General features: G+C 39.2%; 1 protein-coding gene across 2 annotated transcripts in view; it reads right to left on the reverse strand.

The window, feature by feature from the left end:
* Window positions 1-508: 508 nt before the first annotated feature.
* The window catches only part of LOC113044154 (rho GTPase-activating protein 7-like), a 104,545-nt gene continuing 79,469 nt past the window's right edge, over window positions 509-25,584 (reverse strand). Inside the window, exons 1-14 of one of the 2 annotated variants that reach the window (XM_026203816.1) lie at window positions 23,400-23,724; window positions 16,542-16,613; window positions 15,560-15,641; window positions 14,665-14,728; window positions 11,313-12,865; window positions 10,537-10,716; window positions 9,646-9,805; window positions 8,590-8,797; window positions 6,821-7,034; window positions 6,355-6,469; window positions 3,505-3,717; window positions 2,708-2,925; window positions 2,390-2,563; window positions 509-2,046 (exon numbers count right to left, since the gene is read on the reverse strand). In XM_026203816.1, the coding sequence (XP_026059601.1) occupies window positions 1,950-2,046; window positions 2,390-2,563; window positions 2,708-2,925; window positions 3,505-3,717; window positions 6,355-6,469; window positions 6,821-7,034; window positions 8,590-8,797; window positions 9,646-9,805; window positions 10,537-10,716; window positions 11,313-12,865; window positions 14,665-14,728; window positions 15,560-15,641; window positions 16,542-16,613; window positions 23,400-23,412 (3,363 nt within the window). In that variant the 5' untranslated portion in view covers window positions 23,413-23,724 and the 3' untranslated portion in view covers window positions 509-1,949. Of the gene's footprint in view, window positions 2,047-2,389; window positions 2,564-2,707; window positions 2,926-3,504; window positions 3,718-6,354; window positions 6,470-6,820; window positions 7,035-8,589; window positions 8,798-9,645; window positions 9,806-10,536; window positions 10,717-11,312; window positions 12,866-14,664; window positions 14,729-15,559; window positions 15,642-16,541; window positions 16,614-23,399; window positions 23,725-25,584 lie in introns of those variants that run through there. The other variant, XM_026203815.1, reaches the window with a different exon arrangement.

Below are 25,584 nucleotides of genomic sequence, written 5' to 3' on the forward strand. Positions count from 1 at the left end.
GATGGTCAGTAAGCACAATCAATCAATTATATAAATAAAAAATACTGTACGTCATAAGTGTTGGCTTTTTTTTTTTACTAAAATAATGATCATTTTGTTTAATAATGGTAATTACAGTTCACTGTGTTTTATTACAAGTTCAATTAGCTATTAATAATGTTAGTGCTGAACACAACTATACAGGAATTTGGATAACACTTTATTATAGGGACCAGTTCTCACTATTAACTAGTCACTTATTACCATGCCTATTATTAACATATTTGAATATTTTTAATATTATACATATTCTGCATGACCATATTCTCCATCCCTAATCCTACCCAATACCTAACTATTAATAAGCACCAAATTACGAGTTTATTGAGGCAAAAGTCATAGTTAATGGTTTGTTAATGTCAAGACTTGGAGCTTAAAATAAAGTGACCAAAATGTGTTTAAAATTAAATGATGCATGAAAACTGATCAGTTAAAATCCCTAGATAAGTTAGACACAAAAACATCACCGTTCATGCTGTTTTAATATCTTTAATAGTGCATTCTGACCACGATTAATCTGTACAGAAATAACATTAATAATAAAAAAACGATAAAGAACTTTCTCCTTTCTGTAACTTAGGGTGTAACATTTACAATAAAATACGATACACGATATGAGTGATATAAATACAGAGAGGTTTAAATTAACTGTCATTGTCATGCGTTATTCTTGGTTTGGCAGCATATATTTAATTTACAAACATTTATGATAACACTGCCATGGACAGGCACATAAGTAGTAATACATCAAGACATCAAGCCCAGAACTGACAATCGTAAAGCACCTCAATAAGAGTACTGGACTCCTACTCTGATGATGTGACCGCAGCCCTGGCTGTAGTTAAGTGTAAATGTAAGCCTTGTTACGAGTTTAGACTTTTACTTCATTTCTGGTTAACACTGACAAACAAACAGCTATCACTTCCCCTCATACATTCTCTAACTAACAAAATTGCTGCCTTGGTAGCCTCTATAATCAAACCTGAACATCCAACCCAAAATGAAAAGCTTTTCCTATCCTTTCGGTATATGCCCAGGGCTCAAGATGTTAATGGCCGAGACCTTGGAGCTCAAATTAACTTTATAGGGTTGCAGCACCGATCTCGGCCAATCACTGGCATCAGGGTGAGGAAACTGTATTATGTTCTTCTTTGGAGTCCTGTGTTGAATCCTGGGATTACTTTGCTATGTATAATTGGTCCACATTGTATTGGTCTCAGCTTTGGTTTTGGTGCTGTTGGAAACCTCTGTACTGTTTAAGTGTTTACATGCACTTGTCTTTCCTCTATCACACATTTCCTGTCTTTCTTTCAAAGGTGTGCCAGCCACCACCTTCCGTCTTGTATAGACAAACATGTCTGGCCATCCATTCATCCATCAGTCCATTCACTTAAATATAATGAAAGCACTGTACATAGCTTGGCAGACATTTGCGTAACTATGTAGCAGTGACGCACACAGAAACACTATATTGCAGCGGGTGCCAGTGCATGGAATATGTCTCATTTGTCAATAACACACACACACACACACACACACACACTATGCATAGGCTCACTTTCACAGTCATTCAGAAATACACATACATACTTGCTTCTCAGAAGCAAAACTCCTCCCGTTTCATGTAGTCACCCTATGACATGATCAGTAACAAGGTCAAACGTTGTGACGTCAGCGATGATGATGTCACAGCAGCAAGAACACCCATTTCCAGTCTTTCAGACTTGTCATTTGATGGCCATCAAAATGGCAAGCTCTTTGACTTATGCAGCTTGTTGATTTGAGTGGGTCCATCCATATCACATAAGGGCTCAGATCATCGTATGTTAAGGGAGTTTAAAATCATCATCATCTTCATCTCTAACATCAGAGTTTGTTGAGAGGTGAAATGAAACATCAACTGTGTGTGTTTATTTGTCCAGGCAGGTAAAGGAGTCTCGTATCCGCACCACTTCTGCAGCACACAGGTGACCATACAGCTTATTGTACCATTCAGGGCAACGCCCCCTTAAAATAAAAGAGAAAAAATAAATGAGCGTGTGACATTTATATGTCATTGTATTTAATATATATATATTCCTTACTTATAAAAATTACATGAATTATATTTATTGTATAATATTTAAATATAAATCATTAATATATTTATATATATATATATATATATATATATATATATATATATATATATATATATATATATATATATATATATATGTTAATAAGTAATTACTTTTATTCTTAAAGTAAATCAATTAATACAAATACAAATATGCATATTTTATTAGTAATCATAATAATTATGGTAAAAATAATTATTTAATTATTAATTCATTAAAATATCGAATACCTGCAGTCTATTCTGGAAATGTGCGTGAGGCGGCTCTTGTTGGGTCCGCAGGGTTCGATGTAATAGCGAGAGGTCAGAACATTAGCACGAACACCCAGAACCGCTGCACTCTCGTGATCCACTGACACACACACCAAAGCACACACTCCCTTGGGCAAGTCTGTCACCCACGACCTGAAACGCAACACAAAATCATTCATAGGATTTTACACTTAAAATAAATCTTCCACTTTGAATTTAAAGTACAACTGTAGAATAATAAAAAAAGACTTTAAAAGAGACTTTAAAACTTAAAGTAGACTGAGTGTTTGTAATCACCTGAGCACCACATGGTCTCTTGGCGGATGGGGCGGCATAGAGTTCCTGACATACTGATAGACTTCCATGTTATGTTCCAGTGTCTCCACGATTCTGCACTCTAACAGATCCTCATCCCAGCGTTCCTGCTCCCGTAGAATCCGCTGCAGTGTGTCCTCAGCTGATGCAGGCACGTCCACGCACACTTTCCACTGCCGCAGAGATGACCCATCCTGAACCTATAATGAAAGAACACAACGCTATGGTCATTAACAGTTCCAGATCAATAATCTTGCTACTTTTGTTCACGTGGCATGATATTACTTCATGGTAGGGGTGTCCAATCCTATTCCTGGAGAGGTTTAGCTCCAACCTGCCTCAACACATTTAACTGGAAGTTTCTAAGTAATCCTAATGACCTTAATTAATTTTCACATGTGTTTAATTATGATTTGAGCTAAATTCTGTTGGATAGTGGTCCTCCAAGAGCAGGACTGGACAGCCCTACTTTATGGGCCCATGAAACATTGTCTAAGGACAAGAACTGGGCTGAGTGAACACAAGTGTTTTTTGGTCAATGTGAAGTGCTAGAACAGCCTACGAACTGATGTCATCGTGGGCCCTAGGCCAAAACAGAACTTGGAAAAATACTCTCACACAAAAAAAGAAGTGATGTAAGGAAAAAAGACACATCTTTTCCATTAGGCACAAGCAAGAAAATGAGCAAAGGAAGGAAGAGAGCATGAACATGAAATGGAAATATGAGAGACAGTGTCCAAGTGACTTGAGTAGGGTGTGTATTTATACAGTTTCCTTACCTTTTTATATGCAAGCTCGGCGTTTTCAGGAGTTGAGCAGCTGTCGTAACCCTTGAATTTGTCCTTGGCGTCTTTAAGAAGGGCATCAGTACTGTCTTTGAGGAGACTTTGGTAACTACAAGAACCGCAGTCTTCCACCAACACCTCCATCCGCATGGGACTCAAGCCCTGCTCCACATAAGAGTTCCTACAGCGTGACATTTCCTCTGGAATCTGAAACACAAAAAAGATAAAAACATTTTTTTTTATGCTGGTCCATGCTGGTTTGGTGCTAGCCAGGCAGGTATGGCAGCATAACCATAATGTTAAAGGGTTAGTTCACCCAAGAATGAAAATTATGCCATTGATTACTCAACCTCATGGCGTTCCAAACCTGTAAGACCTTCGTTCATCTTCAGAACACAAATTAAGATATTTTAGATGAAATCCAAGAGCTTTCTGACTCCTCAAAGCCAGCTATGCAGCTACCACATTTAAGGCCCAGAAAGGTATTAACGACCAGAATACCTTTTTGTTTTGCAAAGAAAACAAAACGAAATACTTTATTCAACTATTTTTTCTCTTATGTCAGTCTTCGAACCTGGATGTGCTGTGCCTTGTTTGCAAGCAGAGAAATGCACACACATTCATCGTGGTACTGTAATGAATGTGTATCGAAGACTGACACAAGATAAATCGAATCAGGTCATTATTTTTAGTTTTCTTTGCGCACAAACAAATATTCTTGTAGCTTCATAAAAATTAAAGTTAAACCACTGATGTCACATGGACTGTTTTAACAATGTTCTTTCTACCTTTCTAGGCCTTGAACGTGGAAAGTTGCACTGCTGTCAGAAAGGTCAAAAAGCACTCAGATTTCATCAAAATATATTAATTTGTGTTGCGAAGACGAGCCATGGTCTTACATGTTTGGAACGACATGAGGGTGATGAATTAATGACATAATTTACATTTTTGGGTGAACTATCCCTTTTAACCTGCAAATCTAAGGGTATGTTTACACGATAACACCGTACTAAAAAAAGAAACGGTTTTCCTTTGTGTTTTTGAAGATTGAAGTACGTGTATACCGGGCAAACATAATGTGCATGAGATCAGTGTTTCCACAAATTCATGTTCATGTAGTTTACACGCAGACATAATCTTGTATTTTGAAACCTGTTTGCATTTTCAGGCCCCCGAAACGCCAAATGCATAAAAAAGATTTTTAGTTGAAAACGGTGTCGTGTAAATGTCATCCCATTTAGGGTCCAGCTTACAAAAGACAAGATACACAAGCTAGTCTTTTCAGCAGGGACGCATTAGAGAACAAAATTAATTAAAAGCCAAACTCATGACTAGTTCATAACATGAAAATTAACATTAGCATTAGCTTCCCCAACGGGGGCGACCAACAAAATTACAATTTTAAGCTCAGTATTACATCACTCAAATGACAAGTCATGATTATATTGTTGTAGTATCCTAGTGTAAGCCTCAAAATGAAAAAAAAAAAAAAAAAATCATTCTAATTCTGTTAAATCAGTACATTGCATGTTAAAATGAATATGAAGGGAAGAGAAGTGACAAGAGTGATTCATTCCTCACTGGAAGTAGCTCATCCTGTTTGTGTGTGTCAGCGTTGGGACCTTATCTGCTGTGATTGCTCTTGTGCGTGTCCTGTCCTGCTCGCTGTCCCTTTCCTGCCTGACTGACGATGTTTATCATGTCACAGTGCTTGTCCCTTTCCAGCGTTTGTTGAGATAAACTAATCTTCATTCTGCAAAAAGCATTAGTCTGATGGATAGAGCGCGACCAGACCTTCTGCATTAGATTTAGGGGCGGAAGACCTTTAATACAAGATGCTATCATTCTGTTTCTCATTTTGAATTATTTGCTCTTTATAAATAGCCCATTAAGAAGAAAATAACTTTGGGTAACAATGGCTCCACATAATCAACTCAATCTAATCATGGAGTTTATTATGATTTGCTCAGGGAAAGCAGTGGCATATGGTATAACAATAAGCGCAAGTGTGTAGGTGAACATTACAAAACAATGCTGCTTTGTGGACGATGCGAAATTGAATTTCGGATGTTGTTCAACTTCGGCTGACTTTCATTATTTTACACTTATCCAGTTAATAAGAGCTTCCTTCCTGACTTCAGAATAGGTACTAAAAGTGAAAGTGAGTGTCTATGGATGTGTAAATCATTCAATTGTTTGTTCATGACAAACTTGCTATGTGATACATTTGTGGCTTAGGTTAGCTATATATTCACTTAAGGTTTTCTACAAATCACTGCATGTAAAAAAGAAGCAGCATATTAAGCACATTATTGTGTTGGTGGTGGTGGTGGTGTTCTTTTTTAAAATAAATAATAATATATCTTATAGGAGATCCTAAGATATCTCTTACCTGCCATTTGTTCTGAATATTACTGATATATGTAAAAGCCTCGATGTATCTATAGAAAACAAAACTGCTATATGTAACAATGGCTGCTAATTCTGGTTATGTTTTGGCCAGTTTATGCATGATTGTATGGTAATTAAGGATTGGTTATTGTGCAACAACCTCATTAATCTTTAAATAGATTTAGCGGAGGTTCTCGGTAGCTGTTTTTGCAAAATGTGCTGTAGCGTGACTGTCTGCACATGTTAAATGAGCGTGCATTTGTCTTTGTACCTGAGCTGCATCTGACAGTGAGACACATCTGGTGTTAAGTGATAAGACCACTAGTTTGAACACCGTTTTGATAACGCTCATGTTCGTGAGAGATGGATGAGAGATTCTGTTTGCTTTTTGCTTAAAACAGAAGGGAATTGTTTGTGTTTATGTTGGATAGAATGCACTGAAGTCATGCTCACCAGGAAGAGTTTTCTGCACTCCTGTATCATATGGGCTAAGCCGTGTGTGGCTGCCAGGTTCTCATTCAAGTCCCTTTGGTCTGGTTTTCCCAAAGTGTTCTTTCTGTTCATGACCCTGTGATAAGAAAAACACATGTAAAGGGATAAACGGATGAAATAAAAATTAAAAATCTACAAATTATTCAAATGTAATGCTACAGTTTCAAGTGCAGCAAACATTCAAAGCCTTACATAAGTCTACACTCTTTTTCTAAAAAGAAAAATCTATTCTTTACTAGCTTCCTGTTTTTATGGGGTGGTTATTCAAGCAGGATAGAGTATAATTACGGACCCAACAATAGGGTTTGAAGTAGCCGCATTCCAAATATGAAGGCACCTCAAGCACTTTACATTTAAAAAGGTGAGCTGATCAATGTGAAGTGGGTTAACAGACTGCACACACACACACACACACACACACACACACCTTGGTGAGGAGCTCTCTCTCCGCAGTGTGTTTAGGTGGAAGAGAGAGGGGGCCAAACACACGGCCAAGTTAGTGCAGGTCATCTGGTTCTCACTCACGCTGGCCGTTACATCACTCAGGAAGCACAGCAAAGTCTGAAGGGCTTCGCGGTTCTCGTCTGGTAACAGCAATACGGCAGCCCTCACCGCCTGCAGACGCTGCTCTTTGGGAACATCTGAATCCGACAGAAGTGTTTCATTAGTTTACTCCGAATACAGATTGTATGCAGTGATACAGATATATGGTGCAGTGATGAGACAACAGTAATTTGGCTCTAAATGGTTGCCATATTCTGCACTTTAAGGAAAGAATACAATGAACGATGTATATATATATATATATATATATATATATATGTATGTATGTATGTATGTATGTATGTATGTATTTATTATTATTAATAATGATTTTTGAATATTTAGATCTTTTTAAAGTTATTAATTAATCTGAAAATATAAGTTACAATCAGTACACCCACAACACTGTTCTTTTTCATTTTGTCATTCAGAGAAGGAAGGAAGGGAGTTAGTCCAGATAAGGGAGGGGTGTTTAAACTTCAGAAATCAACAATATAAACCAAGTGGACCGAAATAATTTTTCTTTTCAGCATATCTGCAATGTATTGTGATGTGCCACTGAAGAATAGCAGCTTTTGAACAGCAAAGGATAGATTAATGTGAACTGATATGCCATGAATGGAATTGTAAGCGAGTGTTCATCAGATGATTTCTGTTAAATTTCGGCATTGGGAATGAAAGACCCTGTGTGAGCACAAAACAGGCACACACAAACCCTTGCTTTTCTGTGTGGGATGCCGAGACCTCACTTGTGGTTGGGGTCAACTATAGTCTTTGAGAAAACACATTTGTGCTGGTTGTTTTCTGCGTAATTTTGGTTGTGGTAACAGACCGCTTTAATCAAACTATTTTGCTCAAAGACTGGAGTTATTGTGGAGTAAATGTGAAGTACAAGACATCTTGTCTCTAAAAATCTATTCTGGTCTGTTCATGCAAGAACAATACCATAACCTTACAGTATCAATTTAATACCATGTTCTGTTCATTACAAATGGAAGAATTTTGTACATTTTTGACACATGGCCAACAGAGATCTTAAATCTATATTCTATTTATATATTAGCCTATATTATATTATATTCAATGTCATATTTCTTTAAAACATTGTATGATTAAATATAACTGATACATTATACTGAAATTAATGCAGCTCCAAACCAAATAAAATTTCATAAGCATGTACCTTGGCAACTTTTACACACTAGTTTATGAACAGTTTACCAAAGCGATGTACGTGTTTGGAGTTGTTTAAGATTCTGATATTTGAGGTGAGCACACACACACATTATAGTGTGTGTGTGTGCTGTGAAATAGCTGTGGTTAGCACACACTAAGCTGCTTGTGAGTTACACTTGGTGCGGGCATTTGCTAAAATGTCATTTGACAGCTATTTCCTGAACTTGTTTATATTTCTTTACCCTTTCGGAGTGATTCACCCATCCAAGAACAAGCATCTACAGTATAGTACATTCTTTGTGTAGTTGTGAGCTGCCCTCTGGATATGAAATGCCTTGCTCTTTTAATGTGTGTGTGTTCTTGTTTCAAAAGCCAAGATATCATTGTTTGTTAGTACATTTTGTACAGGAATATGTCAGTGCAAGCGTGTGGTCTTCTACAAAACACCTAAAAGGTCAATTCTATGCGTGGTCTTACATTGATATATCTGCAGAAAGGTATCAGAGAGTTTGCTGGTAAGTAGAGGCTCTGGAAGGTCTCGGAAATACTGCTTTAGCATGTCGGCCACGTCATAAGCTGATTGGCCCTCGTAGTTGACTCCGGCCCCACCCGCGCCACATGACTCGTTCATTTGGCGAAGGGATTGGATACGTGACTTCACCCCTGATTTCCTAAATAGCCCAACCTGTAGAGAAAGATGGTTAGACATTTAATATAAATAGTAAAAACACCTGAATATGTGTTGAAGTTGCAGCTCAGTTGCAAAATGTCTTTAATTACAGGTTTTTAAAATGATTTATGATGTTTTGACAATTCATTTGTATTCTCTCTCTTTCTTTTCCAAACTGAAAGCTAAATAGATGGATTACCGGTGTGACCACAAGTTTTCCAAACACAGGAAAGGCATCTCTAAGAAAACTCCCTACTGCTTCTTACATAACCCAGTTAGGAAGACTGGACAATCTAAAAGTGTAACTATTATGTAAATTGCATAGCAGTTTTTTCTTTTTCTTTTTTTTGCATCTAACATCAGAGATAGAGATCTCTCTATAGTCCATAGATCATTTGCTTCCTCTTACTTTCTATTAAACACCCTTGGAATGGAATGTCATCCATGTTGTTAACTTTGGTAATATGTAAGTAGTAGATATATGGAACCAGAACATTCAGACCTTCTGAGGTTATTGTGCTACGTGCAAACTTAGACTGAGTTTTGAACTCAAGTATGTGGTGATAAAACAACAGATGTCTTGTGCTTAAGTATGGCCCTGTTGCATGTAGCAACATAACAGGGACCATGCAACTAAACAGCTGTTCAAATAGGGATCAGTTTTTTCTTTCTTTTTTTTTCTCTTAAAAACAACTTTTTTTGACTAACAAAATCAGATTTTTGTTTTTCTATATGAGACTGAATATACCACTGAACAAACCAACGTAAGGTATGCTATGGCGTGTTTGTGCTTTTTTCTTTAAGCTTTGATGTACACGTTTGGACGTGCATACTCGCATATGTGCACATTTGTCATCTCTCACCTGGTCGAGGCATTGGCTCCGTAGGTAACGCATAGCTTGCTGAATACTCTGAGGCAGGGGTTGTCCGCTCCTTTGAACTATCACCTGCAGTGGAACGCCAAACACACTACTGTACTTATAGTCTCGAACCTTGATCCTCTTCATAAACTTAGGAACAGCCCTGTAAAGCACACAAAATGTATCAATAAATACAAAGGGACATTACAAAGTGTTAAAAAAAGTAGCTACTCCTCTTTCTTTACTCTGGAACATTCCATATTACTAATTTGATGTCGAATCATACAAAGCAAACAGTCCATACATAACTTTGTTTAGAGGCACACATTGCTACATGTGAGCAGCATGTGTCAACAGGATGCTGGTTTGTAAGTGTATGAGTGTGTAATTATGTAGGATATTTCATGGGAAAACTTCTAGAAGCTGAGGGGCCACTAAAAGCTGTTTCCACCTTTACAGCCAAAAGGATAAACACCAAGACAACAGACAATGGCTTTGAGCAGGAGGAATAAAAGGGAACGGACACATGTGCGGACATCTGTGTGGCAGGGTGTTTGTCTTTCTGACTCATGTTGTGTGTGTCTATGCATGTGTGGACATCTCTTAGGTGCCAAATACTCGGCTTATCACTATCATGATATATGGTGGTTTCACACATTAAAAGCTCTCATATATATGTGCCGATGTGCAGGTGTGTGTGCATGTGTGTTTGTGAGTCAACACTAATAACAGGAACAGGGAATTTACTGTACTTCAAAGCAACAGCTTTGTGATGGAGGGGGTCTGACATAACCAAATACTAGTCAAGAGGTGGGAAGATGGGAAAAGGGTAAAACAGTAAAGAAAGAATGTAAACTTAATTTTGTGTGTTTTCATATTGGTTTGAACCCTCACCAGCTGAAGCCATGCTTGTTGGTGGGTGTGTATCTCTCCAGTAGAGCGGTAAGTTTGAGCAGGCTGTATTTCTGAAGGAGGTTCATCTGCAAAACTGACTGACATCCAACTTGTAGTACTGTTGACAACAGACTTGGCCTGTGGGAGCTCTGGAAACTTGGCCAGCGCAGTTTCTGAGGTCTGCAACATAAACGTTCACATAAATGTTACACCTAACCTAGCTCAAACAATCACAAAATGTTCAAAACATAGACACAGACTAATATAAATTATTGTTTATAAACTGAACCACACATCATTTATTATGGTAACACTACACACACACACACTCAAAGTACACAGTCCAAACTTGAAATAATAAGTACTTTGACTTGCACATATTGAGTATACATACATAAACACAAGCTAAGGATCAGCTGCAGATAACAGGGATTAATCAAGGCCTCTATCACCAGGTGGGGCCTGTTAGAATTCCTGTGGTTCATTCCACTGGGATTCCGTATCATTCAAGTATCCCTTGTTATGTAAGGTGAGCCATTCTGACATGCTCTCTCACTCCTTCTCAACCTCCCTGTCCCATAATTCAGCGTGCTTTTTTGGGGATGATCGTTTTCCATTAAGTTTTGCCAAAGCTCTAAATTACTAAAGGAATGGTTTTGGTAGAACTTCCAGTAAAAAATAAATAAATATATATTTGTCTCAGAGACTACTTAGTGAGTGTGTGTGTGTCTGTGTGTGTGTGTTTGTGCACATGCGTGTGTGTGTGTGAGTTTCACCTGTTGGCTCGTGAAAGTGATGCTCCCACACCAGAGTCGCATCTTTCACGTGAGGAGAGTGTCTCATCCCTTTCTGCTAATGGGTTTCCAGTGCTGTCCTGGTCACTGCCGTTCTCTGTCTCTTCTAAGTGGTTCTGCAGTGGGGATGATGGACAAGGAGATGCGGAATCAAGGGCTGAATCTGAATCCCCTTCCTCTTCATACTCTTCTTCTTCCCCAGTTGCTGTTTCTGACCAGGCACTGACTCGCTCCAAAACATCCTCAAGTTTTGACTCCTCTTCTCCTTCTGCTTCATCCTCATCATCTCCTACTTCTGAGAAAGGAACGTTATCATAGACACTCAATCGACTGTCTAGTGAGGCAGCAGAGCCCCTCCGGGGTGGGCGCCGACTTATGTTGTCCCCACCACGAATGGATCTCCCGTCCGCAAGTGCTTTCGGAAAAGTGCCAGGCTTGTGGCCTTCAGGCAAATAAAAGAAGATCACACCTCCTTCCTCTTCTTGACTCTTTTCTTCCTCCATACGTCTGTTATCTGAACTCTGACGGTTGCGTCGATTGTTCACTGCAGTTGAGCTGGGCCCCATCCTCTTACTTTGGGTTTGGTGATTCTGCTTCCCTTCTCGGCCTTCTGAAGGTTGCAGCACAATGAAATTAAATGGGTCAAAGCCTTCCAGGTACATCCCACCTCTCTTGGTAGACCCTGCTGCGGTGCTGTGACTACGTGCTCTTGAGACTGGACTGGGAGTACTTACAGCACTCCCACTGCTGGCTTCGGATTGGCTACTCCCTGCACTCCCACTACTTGTCTGCGTTGAATAGGTGATGCTTGGGTTTTGGTTTGCATTGCGATCCAGAGTTGCAATGTCCACACAGTTGAAACGTCGCAGTTTGTCTTCATCAAGACCCTCTTTCAGCACAGGCCCACTGATCTCCAGCCTACCTTGCCCAGCTATACCCTTTTTTTTACGCTTGGAGGCTGCATTGCTACTGGTGCGTAACCGCAAGCTTTCCATGCGCTTCAGGAAACTCTTCGCTCTTGAACGTGTGCTTTTTTCAGCACCGTTGCTTATCAAGCTTGGTTTTACATCGAATGCAAAGGTGCTGCATTCCAGCGGTGATGGAAGCCCATCAGACAGGGAGTCTTCATTGGCACCTGATGTTCCGGAGGAGCAAACACTAGCAACTGAGCTCGCCCTGGTCGTGGTGGCTGTGTTAGCATTGGAAATGGTTGTAGCAGGGCCGGATTGTACAGTGGTACTCAGGGATCCTCCTCGACCTCCACTACCAGCACTGTGCAGAGAGCCCACCTCTGGCTGCTCACTAAGATCTGTTAAGATGCTCTCTGCACTAGCATTAACTCGTTCCTTTAGAAGGGTTCCTCTGGCAAAACAATCATCTGGGGATAGGAAGGGAGCGAAGGAGCCAGTGTCTCCAGCTGGAGGGGAGAATACATCCAGGTCCAACTGGTCCAGGCGAGACCAACGCTTGCTGTCCCGCTGGAAAGTCCAACGGCCACTTATAGCACATGGCTCATCCTCATCAGAGTCTTCACTCTGAAAAAATATGGTAGAGAGTCAATACTTTTAATATCAAAGTAGCGAAGTACACTAATGACACAAGTCTTGTTGTCACATTTGAAAAAGTAAAGACAAATAATGCAAACCTGAATCTGCAACAAAGCATGTTGCTTAGTGTCAAATTGATCTGATTCATTCCCTCACTTCATGAATCTAGCATTGTGAGGAGAATCAGTTTGCTGACTCTTACAAGCCTCTTGGGCTTGATAAAGTGTCATATGCATAAAACCAGGGACCACTATAGGAAAAAAGCTTTTAATTGTGGTTGGCTTAGCCATGTCACAGCACAGTCACATGTTTACCATTCCCCCTCTCCGCTTTACTCTGGTTAATCTATCTCCTCCCTGAGGGTGGTAAGGATGGAAGGAAGGTGGTGGTGGGGGGGGGGGGGGGACAAAATTCCAGGCCAGCTCTCAGGGTTTACACCCCAGCCTGAGAGGGCAGGTCTGGTCCCATCCCCCATGAATGCAATCATCTTAAGCTAAAACCTAAAAGAACCACGTCTCCTGTGATGGGACTCCTGGACAAAGGGGTTGGATGGGAGGTGAAAATATTTAAGAGATACTTATTCATGCTACAAGGCCAGATCTATATCACAAATTATAGCTGTAGACTTCTCAGTCTGTTAAAAAAGTTTAAAATAATTATGTAGTTTCCTATATAGATTAACTAATTCTAGAAAATAGAACTGGTTCACAATTTTACACTCCTAGCTGAGTTAGTTGGTATCAGTTTAGCTGTAGAATGGACAAATCAGTAAAAGCAAAACTAGTCGACTGGTTAACAGGGGGTCGCGGGATCCAGAGGTGTCTCCTTCACGGTTCATAATAACGGACGCGGCGAAAGTCTGTAAAACGTGGGTTGTAATTTTATAGCCCCTGAGGGCAGGCCTTTGATCAGAAAGAACGAAGACCTGGTGTGCAATGTTTCTTCACTACTGACCACAAAATCTGCTATTAATTCAAAAAGACTGTTTTTTCACAGGAAGACAAGGCCACCTGAACAGATCAATGCATTCCAGCAATGGTTTCTGCTTGTATGTCTGAAAAGGGCAGATCACTTCCTCAAGTCATCTCCTGACCTCTACCTTTGACTCCATCAACACAAGATGACACTAAAGGGTCATCAGTTTTCTTAACAGGACGCATACTTGACAAGGCTGCCATTGTTCAGACTTACAAGTTTTAAGGGCAGAAAATATATTGAATAAAAACTAAATGTATAGCCTGAATGTACTGTAATTCGCTTTGGATAAAAGTGTTGCTAAATGTAAATGTAAAAAGAAGCTGCAGTCAGACATGACGGTTATCTTCTTAAACTCCCTGTTGTGATTACATAGTTGGATTGTTTGTTGTTGCATTCTCATCCTGCATGTAGTTTGAGTCATTGCTTTGGGGGCAGTCTTAGACTATACACCCTCATTCTTAAACCACTCTGATAGAGTGACCAACAACAGACCAGCAGAGTGTGCATTCTCTTCCTTTTATGGTATGTAGTGGGGGGGGGGGGGTTGTATGGTGAGAAAATCATGACAAACAGGAGTAAAGAAAATCAGGACTGGAGCTAATGAAGCCCTTTATTTGGACATAAAAGCCATTCTGCACTGCCCCTTGGCCTTGAAAATGATTAGAAAACAAGACCTTCCTTCTAATTAACCTACACAGAAGGTAAACATCAGTTACACACATGTAAGATATTTGACTGGACAAAAGAACACAAGAGGGTAGCAAGTGAAATGATTTAGCAAAATACAGAGAAAGGGACAAGATGCTTACTCTTTTTCTTTGAGGGGTGATCTCTAATCTCATAAGAGCACACTTGTTTAGGGTGTTCAGTCTCCTGCAATAAACACACATACAGATAAATTAGTGAAACAGTGACAGTTGTTTTTAAGCAGATAGTTTGTAAAGAACCATGGGGTCGCAAACAAAGGCTAAATCCAGTCATTAGCCTACAAACAGACTTTGCCACAGTCAAAACCTTGGACAGAGACAGAGGGGGGCAGAGAGGGGATAAGCAAGATATAGAGATACAGACTGAGATACATGGAGACAGAAAGAGATGAAAAGAGGATGAGAGAGGTGGGAGCAAAGCCCGATAATGAGCTGCAGAGGGATAAACTTCAGATTAAGGAGGAAGACAGACGGACAGGGAATAAAAAAAGGAAGAAAAGAAAAAGAAGGAGGTAGAAACCTGGAGTGGCGACAACAAAAGAGAAGGAAAGCTTATCCCAGAAGCCACCTGGTTGGTGTCATGTGACCCTGGGTTAGGGGGAATGTGTGTTTTTCTGCATCAGGGGGGTTTGGCACCAGAAAATGGCCTCCAGATGTCTGTAAGCTCCAGTTGGTTTCTGATGGATCCTTCTCTGAGTCAAGACACTGAGTCTTTCACTTTCTCTTTTTTCCTTTAATCTATTCTTAGAAAATCAGTCTGAACTGAATTGAACTCTGAATATGATCAAAATCAGCTCATTTTAAAAGCCTGACAATGCAAGAAAATCTGATTTTTTTTTTCTCTTGAAATAATCTGTTTTCTTTGATGTTAACATCAAATCATAACCAGATATACACATAACTGTAATATGGTATTAGTGGTTCTGCAGTTATACTTATAAGGATAAAATATAACAAAATATTACAAAATCTTTATTTGTAAATGTGAGTGTCTCACCTGCACAAGGCTTCTATGGCATCTTGATCTAAGAAGTCATGATCTCGGGTAACTGAGGAAATCTCAATCGGGAACTGACCGTCTGAGAAAAGAGAGGACAGAACTGATTTGATAAGAAATTTAATACAAACAGAGACCCAATAAACAGGTTGAAGTATATTTATGTGTGGAAGGGGGGCTGTTGGCAGCAAATGGAATGTGTACCTGCCCTCTATCATGCACACACACAAACCTCCCCTCCTCTGGTGTTGAAAAGGTAGAGGAAGTTCGTTTTAGCCAGCCAAACAAACACAGCTGCAATACTCCAGTGCTCAAAAGTGGGAGGTGTATGCGTAGGAAGGGGGTGTTGGAGTCACAATAGGTGGTCAGCAACCCGTAGAGCACCCAGACTGTCTTTATTAACTGAGTCTTTAATATTGCTCAAATGATCATTATTTATTTAATTTAATGTTTTACTTTTTTGGGATTCACAACTTTTTACAAATTTTTACTTTATTACATTTCAAACTACTTGAAATGGTGTGTACGTGAGTCTGTACCAGTAAGCAAGGGATAATATGATTATTTTATTGACTTCCTGAAGACCTTTTCCTTACTGTACTGGCTCTCTCTTATCTATAGTGGGGCAATAATGAAAGGCTGGTCACACAACTCAGATTTCTGAAACTGATAACACACCCCTTTCACATGGCACACCGGCAGGAGTCAGTAGGTCAAAAGTAGGTAAGGTTGGACACCTGAGGTGTAGTGTTATCTGACATTTGATTTTGTGTGAGTTTTATAATGTATTTAAAAAAGATAATGCTGCTTAAGATGCTGCTTAATACTACAAACTGAAGGTGAGGAGAGATAGACAGTAATTGAGAGATAATAATATCGATAGATATTATAGAGATAATGCATTTGGTAAGGCATTAATGGCCACTGAAACTCAATGCACTTCGGTCATGAGCTGGTGATGTTGGGATGACAAGTGTCCTACCTTCATAAAGCTGAGCATACTGTGGAAAACCTGCAGCCCTCAGCCATGTACATGCCTCCTTCGCTTCAATTTCTGTTAAAAGAGAGAAAGAGAGTAAGAAAAAAAAATATGACAGCTTTAAACAGAACCCCCCCCCAAAAAAAAATTTAAAATAACTAACAAAAACAAATTATGCAAAGCATTCATAACCAAATATTTGAGTGGAAACACTCAACTTTCTTATGTAGATATGTAGTGTATTATCCTGACTTTTAACTTGGCGCAACAGTGTAATATTTGAGATAGCAGTGCTAAGTGACTATCCAACGCAGACAGAACTGTTGTTGGAGTGGTGGAGAGGTGCCACATCCCTGTCCATTATCTTTGAATGGCCCTTTAGATGCCACATGCCAAATGGCAAACACCATTGAAGGCATCTTAACTCCTTCTAGAGGTCCACGTGTTATTTCACACAGAACAGTGTCAGAATTAGGAGTTTAACTGAGGTTTTGCCTCTTAAGGTGATTATTTGACTAGCAACACTCACTCCGTGTAAATATTTGATTAAAAATATGAAACCAAGTTGAGGTCTAAAATTACAAAAACAGAGTATTTTAAAAGCTCCTCAACAGTCCCAGAAAGTTAACATGCCAAGTGTTTGGTTTATTTGGACTATGTTATGGTGAATGGGCAGATAAGCATCTCAAAGATTGCTAAACTGAACTCAAGTAGGCATGACGCAGGAACTGGCGAGTTACTGAGATCACAATCAATCCTGATATCCATTGTGCCCTTAAGCGAGAGACTTAATCTTAGGTTGCTCCATGGGGACTATCCCGTTGTTTAAAGCTGTTTTATTAAAAAGCATCTAACGTCTTTTGGATTTGTGTTCAAGTGCTACAGAGACCCTGTTAGCACCCTCTGAAGGTGTGACAAAGCTGTGGCATATCTCCACTGGCGCTGCTATGGTCTATCACAAGCAGAATCTACACAATTACAGCTAACAATAGGTTGTAATCAGCAGAGAGGGACCTCTTGCTTTTCTCAATGGCTAATTCCGCACATTCCCGACTCCTAAAATTCCAGTTATTCTAATTGCAATGATTGCGATGATGCCTTGCACAACTGAAAGACCACCTGTGATAGGTTCCCCATCACTTCAACAGAAAGAAAAGGAGCCCGGGGATTAGGAGGCGCCAGTTGAAAAGAGACGTGCAAAAAAGACGTGTAAAAAGACTTTGCCCTGAGGAAAAGGATGCAGACTCTGTCTCTACTAGCAGAGATACGTGACTCCCAACTCGAAGAAACGTGAGAGTGACGGCACACATGACAAAAACAAAGGCACGCGATAAGGGAGGTCCTCTACCGGTGGAAAGAGAAGAAAGCAGGAGAGGAACATGCTTTGACAGCAAGGACAGCAATGCAAAAATAACAGAAGCAATCTGACTCAACTGCACACATGCAACTGTATTTCAAATCCATCTCAAGAAGCCACATGCACATGATGGGATTCCTTTCAAGCGAATGACAGAATTTTGCCCGAAAGCACTTTTTAGGAGTTCGTGAACTTTGAGGAATGTCCTACACTTAAAATAATAACACACTTTTCTGAAATGGTCTGTAATGAGCGCTGTGGCTTCCTGTGTGAGTGTGCATGTATAGATTGTATGTGTGTGTTTGCAGTGGCTAGACAACATTGAAGATCATACAGCTGCAAGAATGTATGTATTTAAATGTAAATGATGGAGAGACACACAAACACACACAGGCTCCACGGCAGTGTCTCAGTGACTGGCTTTTCCTTTCATTGGCAGGGTGTCCCCCCTACCTGATTACAATGGGCTGCTATCACACAGGTGCCTGTCTGGCACCAATTGTAAGTAAGGCTTTCTAACCAGAGATGACATCTCAAAAATCATGCAGAGACGTCTGGGATTACTAGGTTCTTTTCTCACGAGAAGTGTCTAAGACAGCTTCTCCTAACCCTTTTCCGGGTGGCACCTCCAATACTACACATTTCCGAACTCTTCCTAATCAAGCACACTTGAATCAACTCATCAGCTCATTAATAGAGGCTCCAGGACCTGAAAGGGATGGATCAGAAAAGGGAAACATTCAAAATGTGTGCTCTTGGGGTGTCTTGAAGACTGGGGTCTAAGAAATTTCAGAAAAAGTCTTTATAAAAATATCTGATTTGAGACTTGGCCAAATTTATAAGAGGTAAGCTCACTAAGGATACATTCATCAAAGCGGTAGACTCAAACATGCTGTCTTTATGAAGATAGATAAGTAAAAACAAATGCGAGCAGTTGTTTCACACTCTCTAACGATGCTGGATGTCACGCAGATGAGCTCAGACTGTTTTTCCACCATCTCAGCATTCGTAGCAAAACACACATCCATGCTTAAGGTCCGAATATGGGCAGCAAGCATAGAGTTTGTGTGCGCACGTCGCATCCTGTGTTCTCCACACAAGTCTGTGCGGGTTCCCAAACCAGGCGGCGGCCACATTTCCCTTGCCTTCCCGAGGCTGATGGGAAGCCAATAAGAGTGGCTCATTCCAGAGTTGCCATGGACACTTTGGAGGACACACCTCCTTTTGTTCAAGGCCAGATAATGGAGGCCTTCAGCGCCAACACAAACACAGAGAACGCCTTACATCCTGTAACACACACAGAATATTGAATATTCGACCTCAGAGAGAATGTGAAATAGGTTAAACCTCCAAAGTAAAGTAAACAGCCTTTGATTCTTTCTTGATTGTACGGTACAAGCATCTATATATAAAGGAAACTATAACATTTAGTTACAAGTACATCAGATTGAGTAACTTAACTAACATTGTGTTGAAAGCCAGACTGACGTTAGTATGACGTCACAGAGTTGGATGTTCTTAACACTTTTTCCTCTTGATATGACACATAGTATGTTTGCAAGCCAAAAAAAATTTATAATAAAAAAAAAATATCCCAGAAGGCCTACTCATGTTATTATTTCATAATTGTGAACAACTACGCAACGTCATGGTTCACCTAAATTAATTTAGCAACAGTTACTAATGGTGTGTGTGTGTGTGTGTGTGTGTGTGTGTGTGTGTATGTATATATATATATATATATATATATATATATATATAATTTTTTTTATTATAATTTTTTTTAGAAAACTTTTACAAGATATGAGCTGCATGTGCCAAGTATATATTGGATGTTTTTTCTTTCTTTCTTTCTTTTCTTCAAAACCCACATTCTTTCATCATATTGTTTTGATTTACTGTTTTAAAACAGTGCAAACAAAAGGGAACCAACAGTCATCACAGCCTCCTCCCATCTCGCTTCCTCTTTCTATCAGCCTTAATCTACAATCCATCTGCTTCATATCTTGGTGCCAGCCTTCTAGTGGATGCATAACCTGCAACCTTTACAAAGGTGACCTGAGTCGAGCACAGGATGTCTGGGCAGCATCCGTCACAGAAACATTTGCCTTTGGGTGTTTTCTCCTTTTATCAAAGCGTACAGTATGCACTCCACCTAACACTTCCGTTGTATTGTGACCAAATGAATTAAATTTTCATTTGGGTTGATGAGAGAGAAAAAAAAAAAAAAAAAAAAAAGGGAGACAGACAAGACAAAGAGGCAGACTACAGCCTCCTAACCCAGAGACAGATTGACAGACATACTCTCTTAGAAAAATGTCCCATTTTAACCTGGTCAAAGTTGAATTCCTGTTAGCTGAACTTTTTTTGCCTCTTCTAAAATTACCCTTCCTCCTCCCTCTCTTCTCTCTCCTCCTCTTCCTCTTTTTCCTGTTGCAGGAAGTTCTCACAATCGCTGACTGATGGTTCCTCAGCATGCGAGGGAGGAGGGTGAACCTATGTGTATGAATGCATGTGTGTGCATAACCAAGTTTATGTTGACAGATCTCTCTGCTATGGAGGCAGATCCAACATTCTAAAAAATAAAGCTTCCAAAGGGGGGCTTTCTCAACAACGCCATAGAAGAACCATCTTAGGTTTCCCAAAGAATGATCCCAAAAGAGTGACTCCCAAAGAGTGATCAATTCTCAAAAGACCCATTTAAAAGCAGCTTGATTAACAATAATAATTTGAAGAACTATCCCCGCTATAAAGAACATATTCTGCAATGGAAAGATTCCATGCATATTAAAGGTTCTTCATGGAACCATTAATGCTGATAAAGAAAAAATATTTTTAGATGTGAATCCAAATTCACTGTATAGACTTGTTTCAAGTGTGTTAATTGAAGGCTATTGAAGCTGTAAATATTGCTATTCTAGTTAAAAAAGCCCAGTTTCAAATGAATAACACACAAACATCAATACCTAGTCTGTGAGCGGAACTAGGAGAAATTTCATCAGAGATTCATGTGACCTGATGTCCTATTTGTCCTAGACACTGAGCTCTTTATGTTCCATCTTTTCCACACATACACTTTAAATCTGCAGATCAAGAGCAGTCATATATCATTTGTTGAGGATCATGCATATCATATTTTGGCATGGCCTGCTACAGACATATGGGGGTAGAGAGAGAGAGTCAGGTATCTCTGAAAATGAGAAGATACTCTCCATCTGGTCACAAACACAGGGGATCATGGGGTTACCCCATCACCACAGTCACTCAACACCACTATCCCAGACACCTACACACACTTTGGCCAGATGGGCCCATTTATGTCTGTCTCAGACTTTCTGACAGATTTAAACATTAGCTATCACTGACCTGGAGCCAGTGTGGCCAGGTCTGGTGACTGGCCACTTTGTGTAACGCAAGACTGATCTCAGGTCAGATGATTAGATACGCTCAATGATATGCCACCCTATCCTTTCTATATATGATCAAAAGATTACTTAAAGAGGTGAAGAAAGAGAGACCCTCCTCTTATATGACAGAGGGCTTCTTTTACACCAACCGATCTTAAAGCAACAACAACTTGTTAAAAGCGTTTAGCCTTATATAGACTAAAACACAGCACTCATACTTTTCCCAAATGGCAATAAAGGAGATTTGTGGCTTTAAACCTGCCCCCAGTTCCAAAAGTTGTATATGAAGATTTCAGTGGATTTAGAGCCACATGAAGTGTTTAAGAAAATGTGTTTGATTTTAAAGGCTCTTTACCTGTATTTGAGTCCATCCAGCTCACCAAAAACCATGACCGTAGATTATCAGGTAATGCATGTGTCAACTTCAAAGTTGCATCTTTTAAGCATCACATTTCTTTCTTTGACTTCGAACTGACCTGCTTACTGCTTTATCACCTAGAGTTAGCAAAACCTCTGCATGGATAGTAAAATACACCAAACCTCCAACAGCAACAGAATATATACTTTAAAATATTGAATTATTTTTGAAAACCCAAAAGAAGGTTGCAATTATGAGCTTGGCAAATGGTCTGACATAAATTCTGTAACTGAGAAAAAAATCTCTTTTATAGCTATTTTACACAGTAGCCACAGACTCCTTTTGTTTGGTAACTGTAAACTATCTGATCATGAAGATGTTTTAAAACAGTTTTTACAGCTTTAGCTATATTTAGTCTAGTGAGATAAAGTGAGATAAGATTTGTGATGTTTAAATCTATAAATAAGGAGATAATGTTAGTGTTGGTCCGATATTGATCCTAAAAGGAAACTCTCAAGGAGCGAACTGTTGCTATGGTGACACCCTCAGGTCATTTAGTTTGCATTTCGGCTAACTTAACTCTGGCAAACTCTGGCTATCAAACTTAAAATCTAAATTTTGCTACTCATGTTCTGTTTGAAAACACTGGATAATGTTAAAATCCCCACTCTTCAACACCAGAAAAGATGCACGAATGCGCATTCAGAGGAGAACGGCACGCTCTCCACGCGCACTTTGGCATTGCCAGATTACAGCAAAACCCCGATTCTCTGCACTTAAACGGAATGAAGACTCAGACTACCTCTGATGAAATCTTATCTCCGAACTATGTGAAATCCACGTAAAACCAATGGAGACGTGACGAGATTCAGGGAGCGCGAGGGGAGATTACTTATCGGACAGCCTGGAGCGCCGGTGTTGCGCCTGAAATGTATCTCACGCGCCACCCAAATAATTGCACTCTTTTAGCTTTAGGAAGAGATGCAAATCTGAAGCGGTTTAACTAAGAAAATTTAAAGAGCATTACACTCATTCCATATTTAATGTAACATATCTGCTTCTTAAACTGTTAAAGTTATATCCCACTGATATGTGTAGTCTACTCTAAATGCACCAGCAAATGACCAACAATAAAAAATACTTATGAAAAATGTCATTAGTTGATGGAAATGTGTCAACATATTGGAACTGTGTGTGTGTAAGTGTGTGTGTGTGTGTGTGTGTGTGTGTGTGTGTGTGTGTGTGTGTGTGTGTGTGTGTGTGTGTGTGTGGAACAGCAATTTGCAGGGTTCGAACCGGCAACCTTTCGGTGACCAGTTATGCTCGCTTCTTAAAAATACGGCATGACCCAGAGACAGCAACAAGTTGAATATTCATAAGCAATGTAGCCTTATTCAAAACAAAGTTTGATCACTTCTGTCATGCATGGTCTGAAGTGAAGATCATAATTTGTAGAAGGATTATTACTGACACCAACCCGTATGCATTAGTAGCCTATACAATTTCTATGCCCATCATAAACAACTGGAATAAACGTAGCTCTTCAATATGATATTATTGCTTGGACTATCAATGTCACCTCCTAGATTCACTTCAAGTCGAGTCAATCAGTCAAATATTGCGTTTAGGATGCAGTATCATTCATGTATTGAATTAGATGCATTTAATCTAATAATCCTCAACAGACAGAAACTCACGAGTATTATCAAATAATGCATTATCAAACTTTGCCTACTTACGGGTTATGATCATGATGCGTTTTCTATAAATCGCTAAAGTCCCGCTGCAATATGCTTCACGAGTCCTATTCGTTTTATTCCAAGATCACATCGAAGCTCGCGTGGTATTCCAATATGGGACGAATTCGCAAAAATATTTATAATAATAATAAATGAAAAAAAGTTCTTCTGAACTAAATAGAAGGTCCGAAGACCAAATAGAAAATAAATAAATCCATGACTTCCTTTCCTGTCTGCTCAGGGGGGGAAAGAGTTACTCCACCGGACAGAGCTGTGTTTGAAACGCCTGTGAACTGGCTTGCCCGCGTGTGAATGTGAATGAACAGACTGATTCACTGTTTAGGAATGGGAGGCTGAGAAAAGGCTCCGCCTCCCCGGCCAGGACAGCCTCAGGTGGGCTTTCGCTGCTTTAGACGGGGAGGTGGAGCTATACTATTCAATTCTTACTCTTAAGCTTAACTGACAGTCGGCCTGTATCCGAGACTGTTGCCAGAGGATTGCGCACACAATAAAACCAGTGACAGAAAGTAGAAAATGTTAATCAAATTGTTTTTATTTTTATATATATATATATATATATATATATATATATATATATATATATATATATATATATATATATATATATATATATATATATATATATATATATATATTATAAGTAAATTAAACATTCAATTATATATTATAAGCATTACATAACAAATAGCACATTAAGATAAATAAATACAACGCCAAATAACTGACTCATGAGTCGGTTATTTTAAACGTAAACGTGTTTCGTAGACTGTTACACTCCTAAAGTATTCTTACAGTAAAGGAGAACGTGAGGTTGTTTTCTTAATTCCATCAGTGTCAGGTCTTGTCATCTTCACTAGGCTACTATAGAGCTACAAAGAGTAACATTTGATTTAAGTTATTCATTAATTCATACCTTGAAGTCTAGGCTACATTATAAATTAGCCTAATAGAAACTCAAATTATAAAAAATATTTAAATGTAATTATTAACAAATACCACCCATTAAATACAAATACACATAGGCTACCCATCTCAGCACTGCGCGCAAACGTGCGCAACACGCATCACCGACTAGCCTACGTTTATTTTAAAATGAGCTAAAATAGCAAATTCATTAGTCTATTATAAATCAGTCTGAAACTAATCATTTATTTTCCTTTTTTTTTTTTTAATCATCCAAAAGTGAGAGTGAGTTCGAATAGCCTACTGCTCATTTGGCTGTAAGACATTGTTTGGTACTTAACTACTTCAAACTGTAATTAAAACGGCACGCCGTTAGCATATCATTTGAGGTCTTCATTAAGCAGTGGGGCCGTTTGAAAGCCGCTATTGTGGGCATGATGCTGTGAAAAGGGAAGACAAAGAGTCCGTTCTGCAATGGTAATTCCAACAAGCGTCCCTGATCCTCGTCTCTTCTCGCACGCACACACGTACACGCACGCTCACGGGCGCAATGATGCTGAACAGTAGCTTTTAAACAGAGCAAGACCTTCTATTGTGTGAGGAGCTCTTATTGAGATCAAACAAGGGTATGGTCCTCTCTGAAGCTTCCTGCTTTAGAAGTCAAAAGAAAGTCATGTTCACTTCCTTTTGCCGAGGCTTTTAAAATTAAGACAAAGCCTCAGTGCAGATCAGAAGATGTTTTATGTTTATAATTAAGCTGTTTACAATGGAATAGATTAGTTTGGTTGCAGAATACTATTCTGACTATAATTACTCCACAAATATGTATGGTCAACATAATGTATAATGTAAACCTTTCAAAAACGTCACTACAGTTATTATCTGACATCATGTTGCTAATTTATTTCAGTTCAGTAAGACAAAAATGTCTTTGTGTGTGTGTGTGTGTGAAGAAAAAGTACATACTTTTGAGTATGTAGCAGAATAGTAGGACAAATTTTGGACATGCTTGTCATAATTGCATTCATTCTATTGTTTAGTCATGTGCATTCATCACTGTATAAACTTGCCTGTCAATCATCTTGTGTCAGTTAACATCTTCCACCTTGTGTTTCATTTAATTTCATACTGTATTGGAGAGAAATAAAGCAGCATGTTAATTTGCCAGTTGCATGTCTTTCATGCTGATAACTCGTCATTTGTTTGCATAATGATGCATTTAAAAGTTAATGACCAAACATAAAAGTTTTTAGTGTTGGTG

This window comes from Carassius auratus, chromosome 26, assembly GCF_003368295.1.
Source record: "Carassius auratus strain Wakin chromosome 26, ASM336829v1, whole genome shotgun sequence".
In the NCBI taxonomy this organism is placed as follows: domain Eukaryota; kingdom Metazoa; phylum Chordata; class Actinopteri; order Cypriniformes; family Cyprinidae; genus Carassius; species Carassius auratus.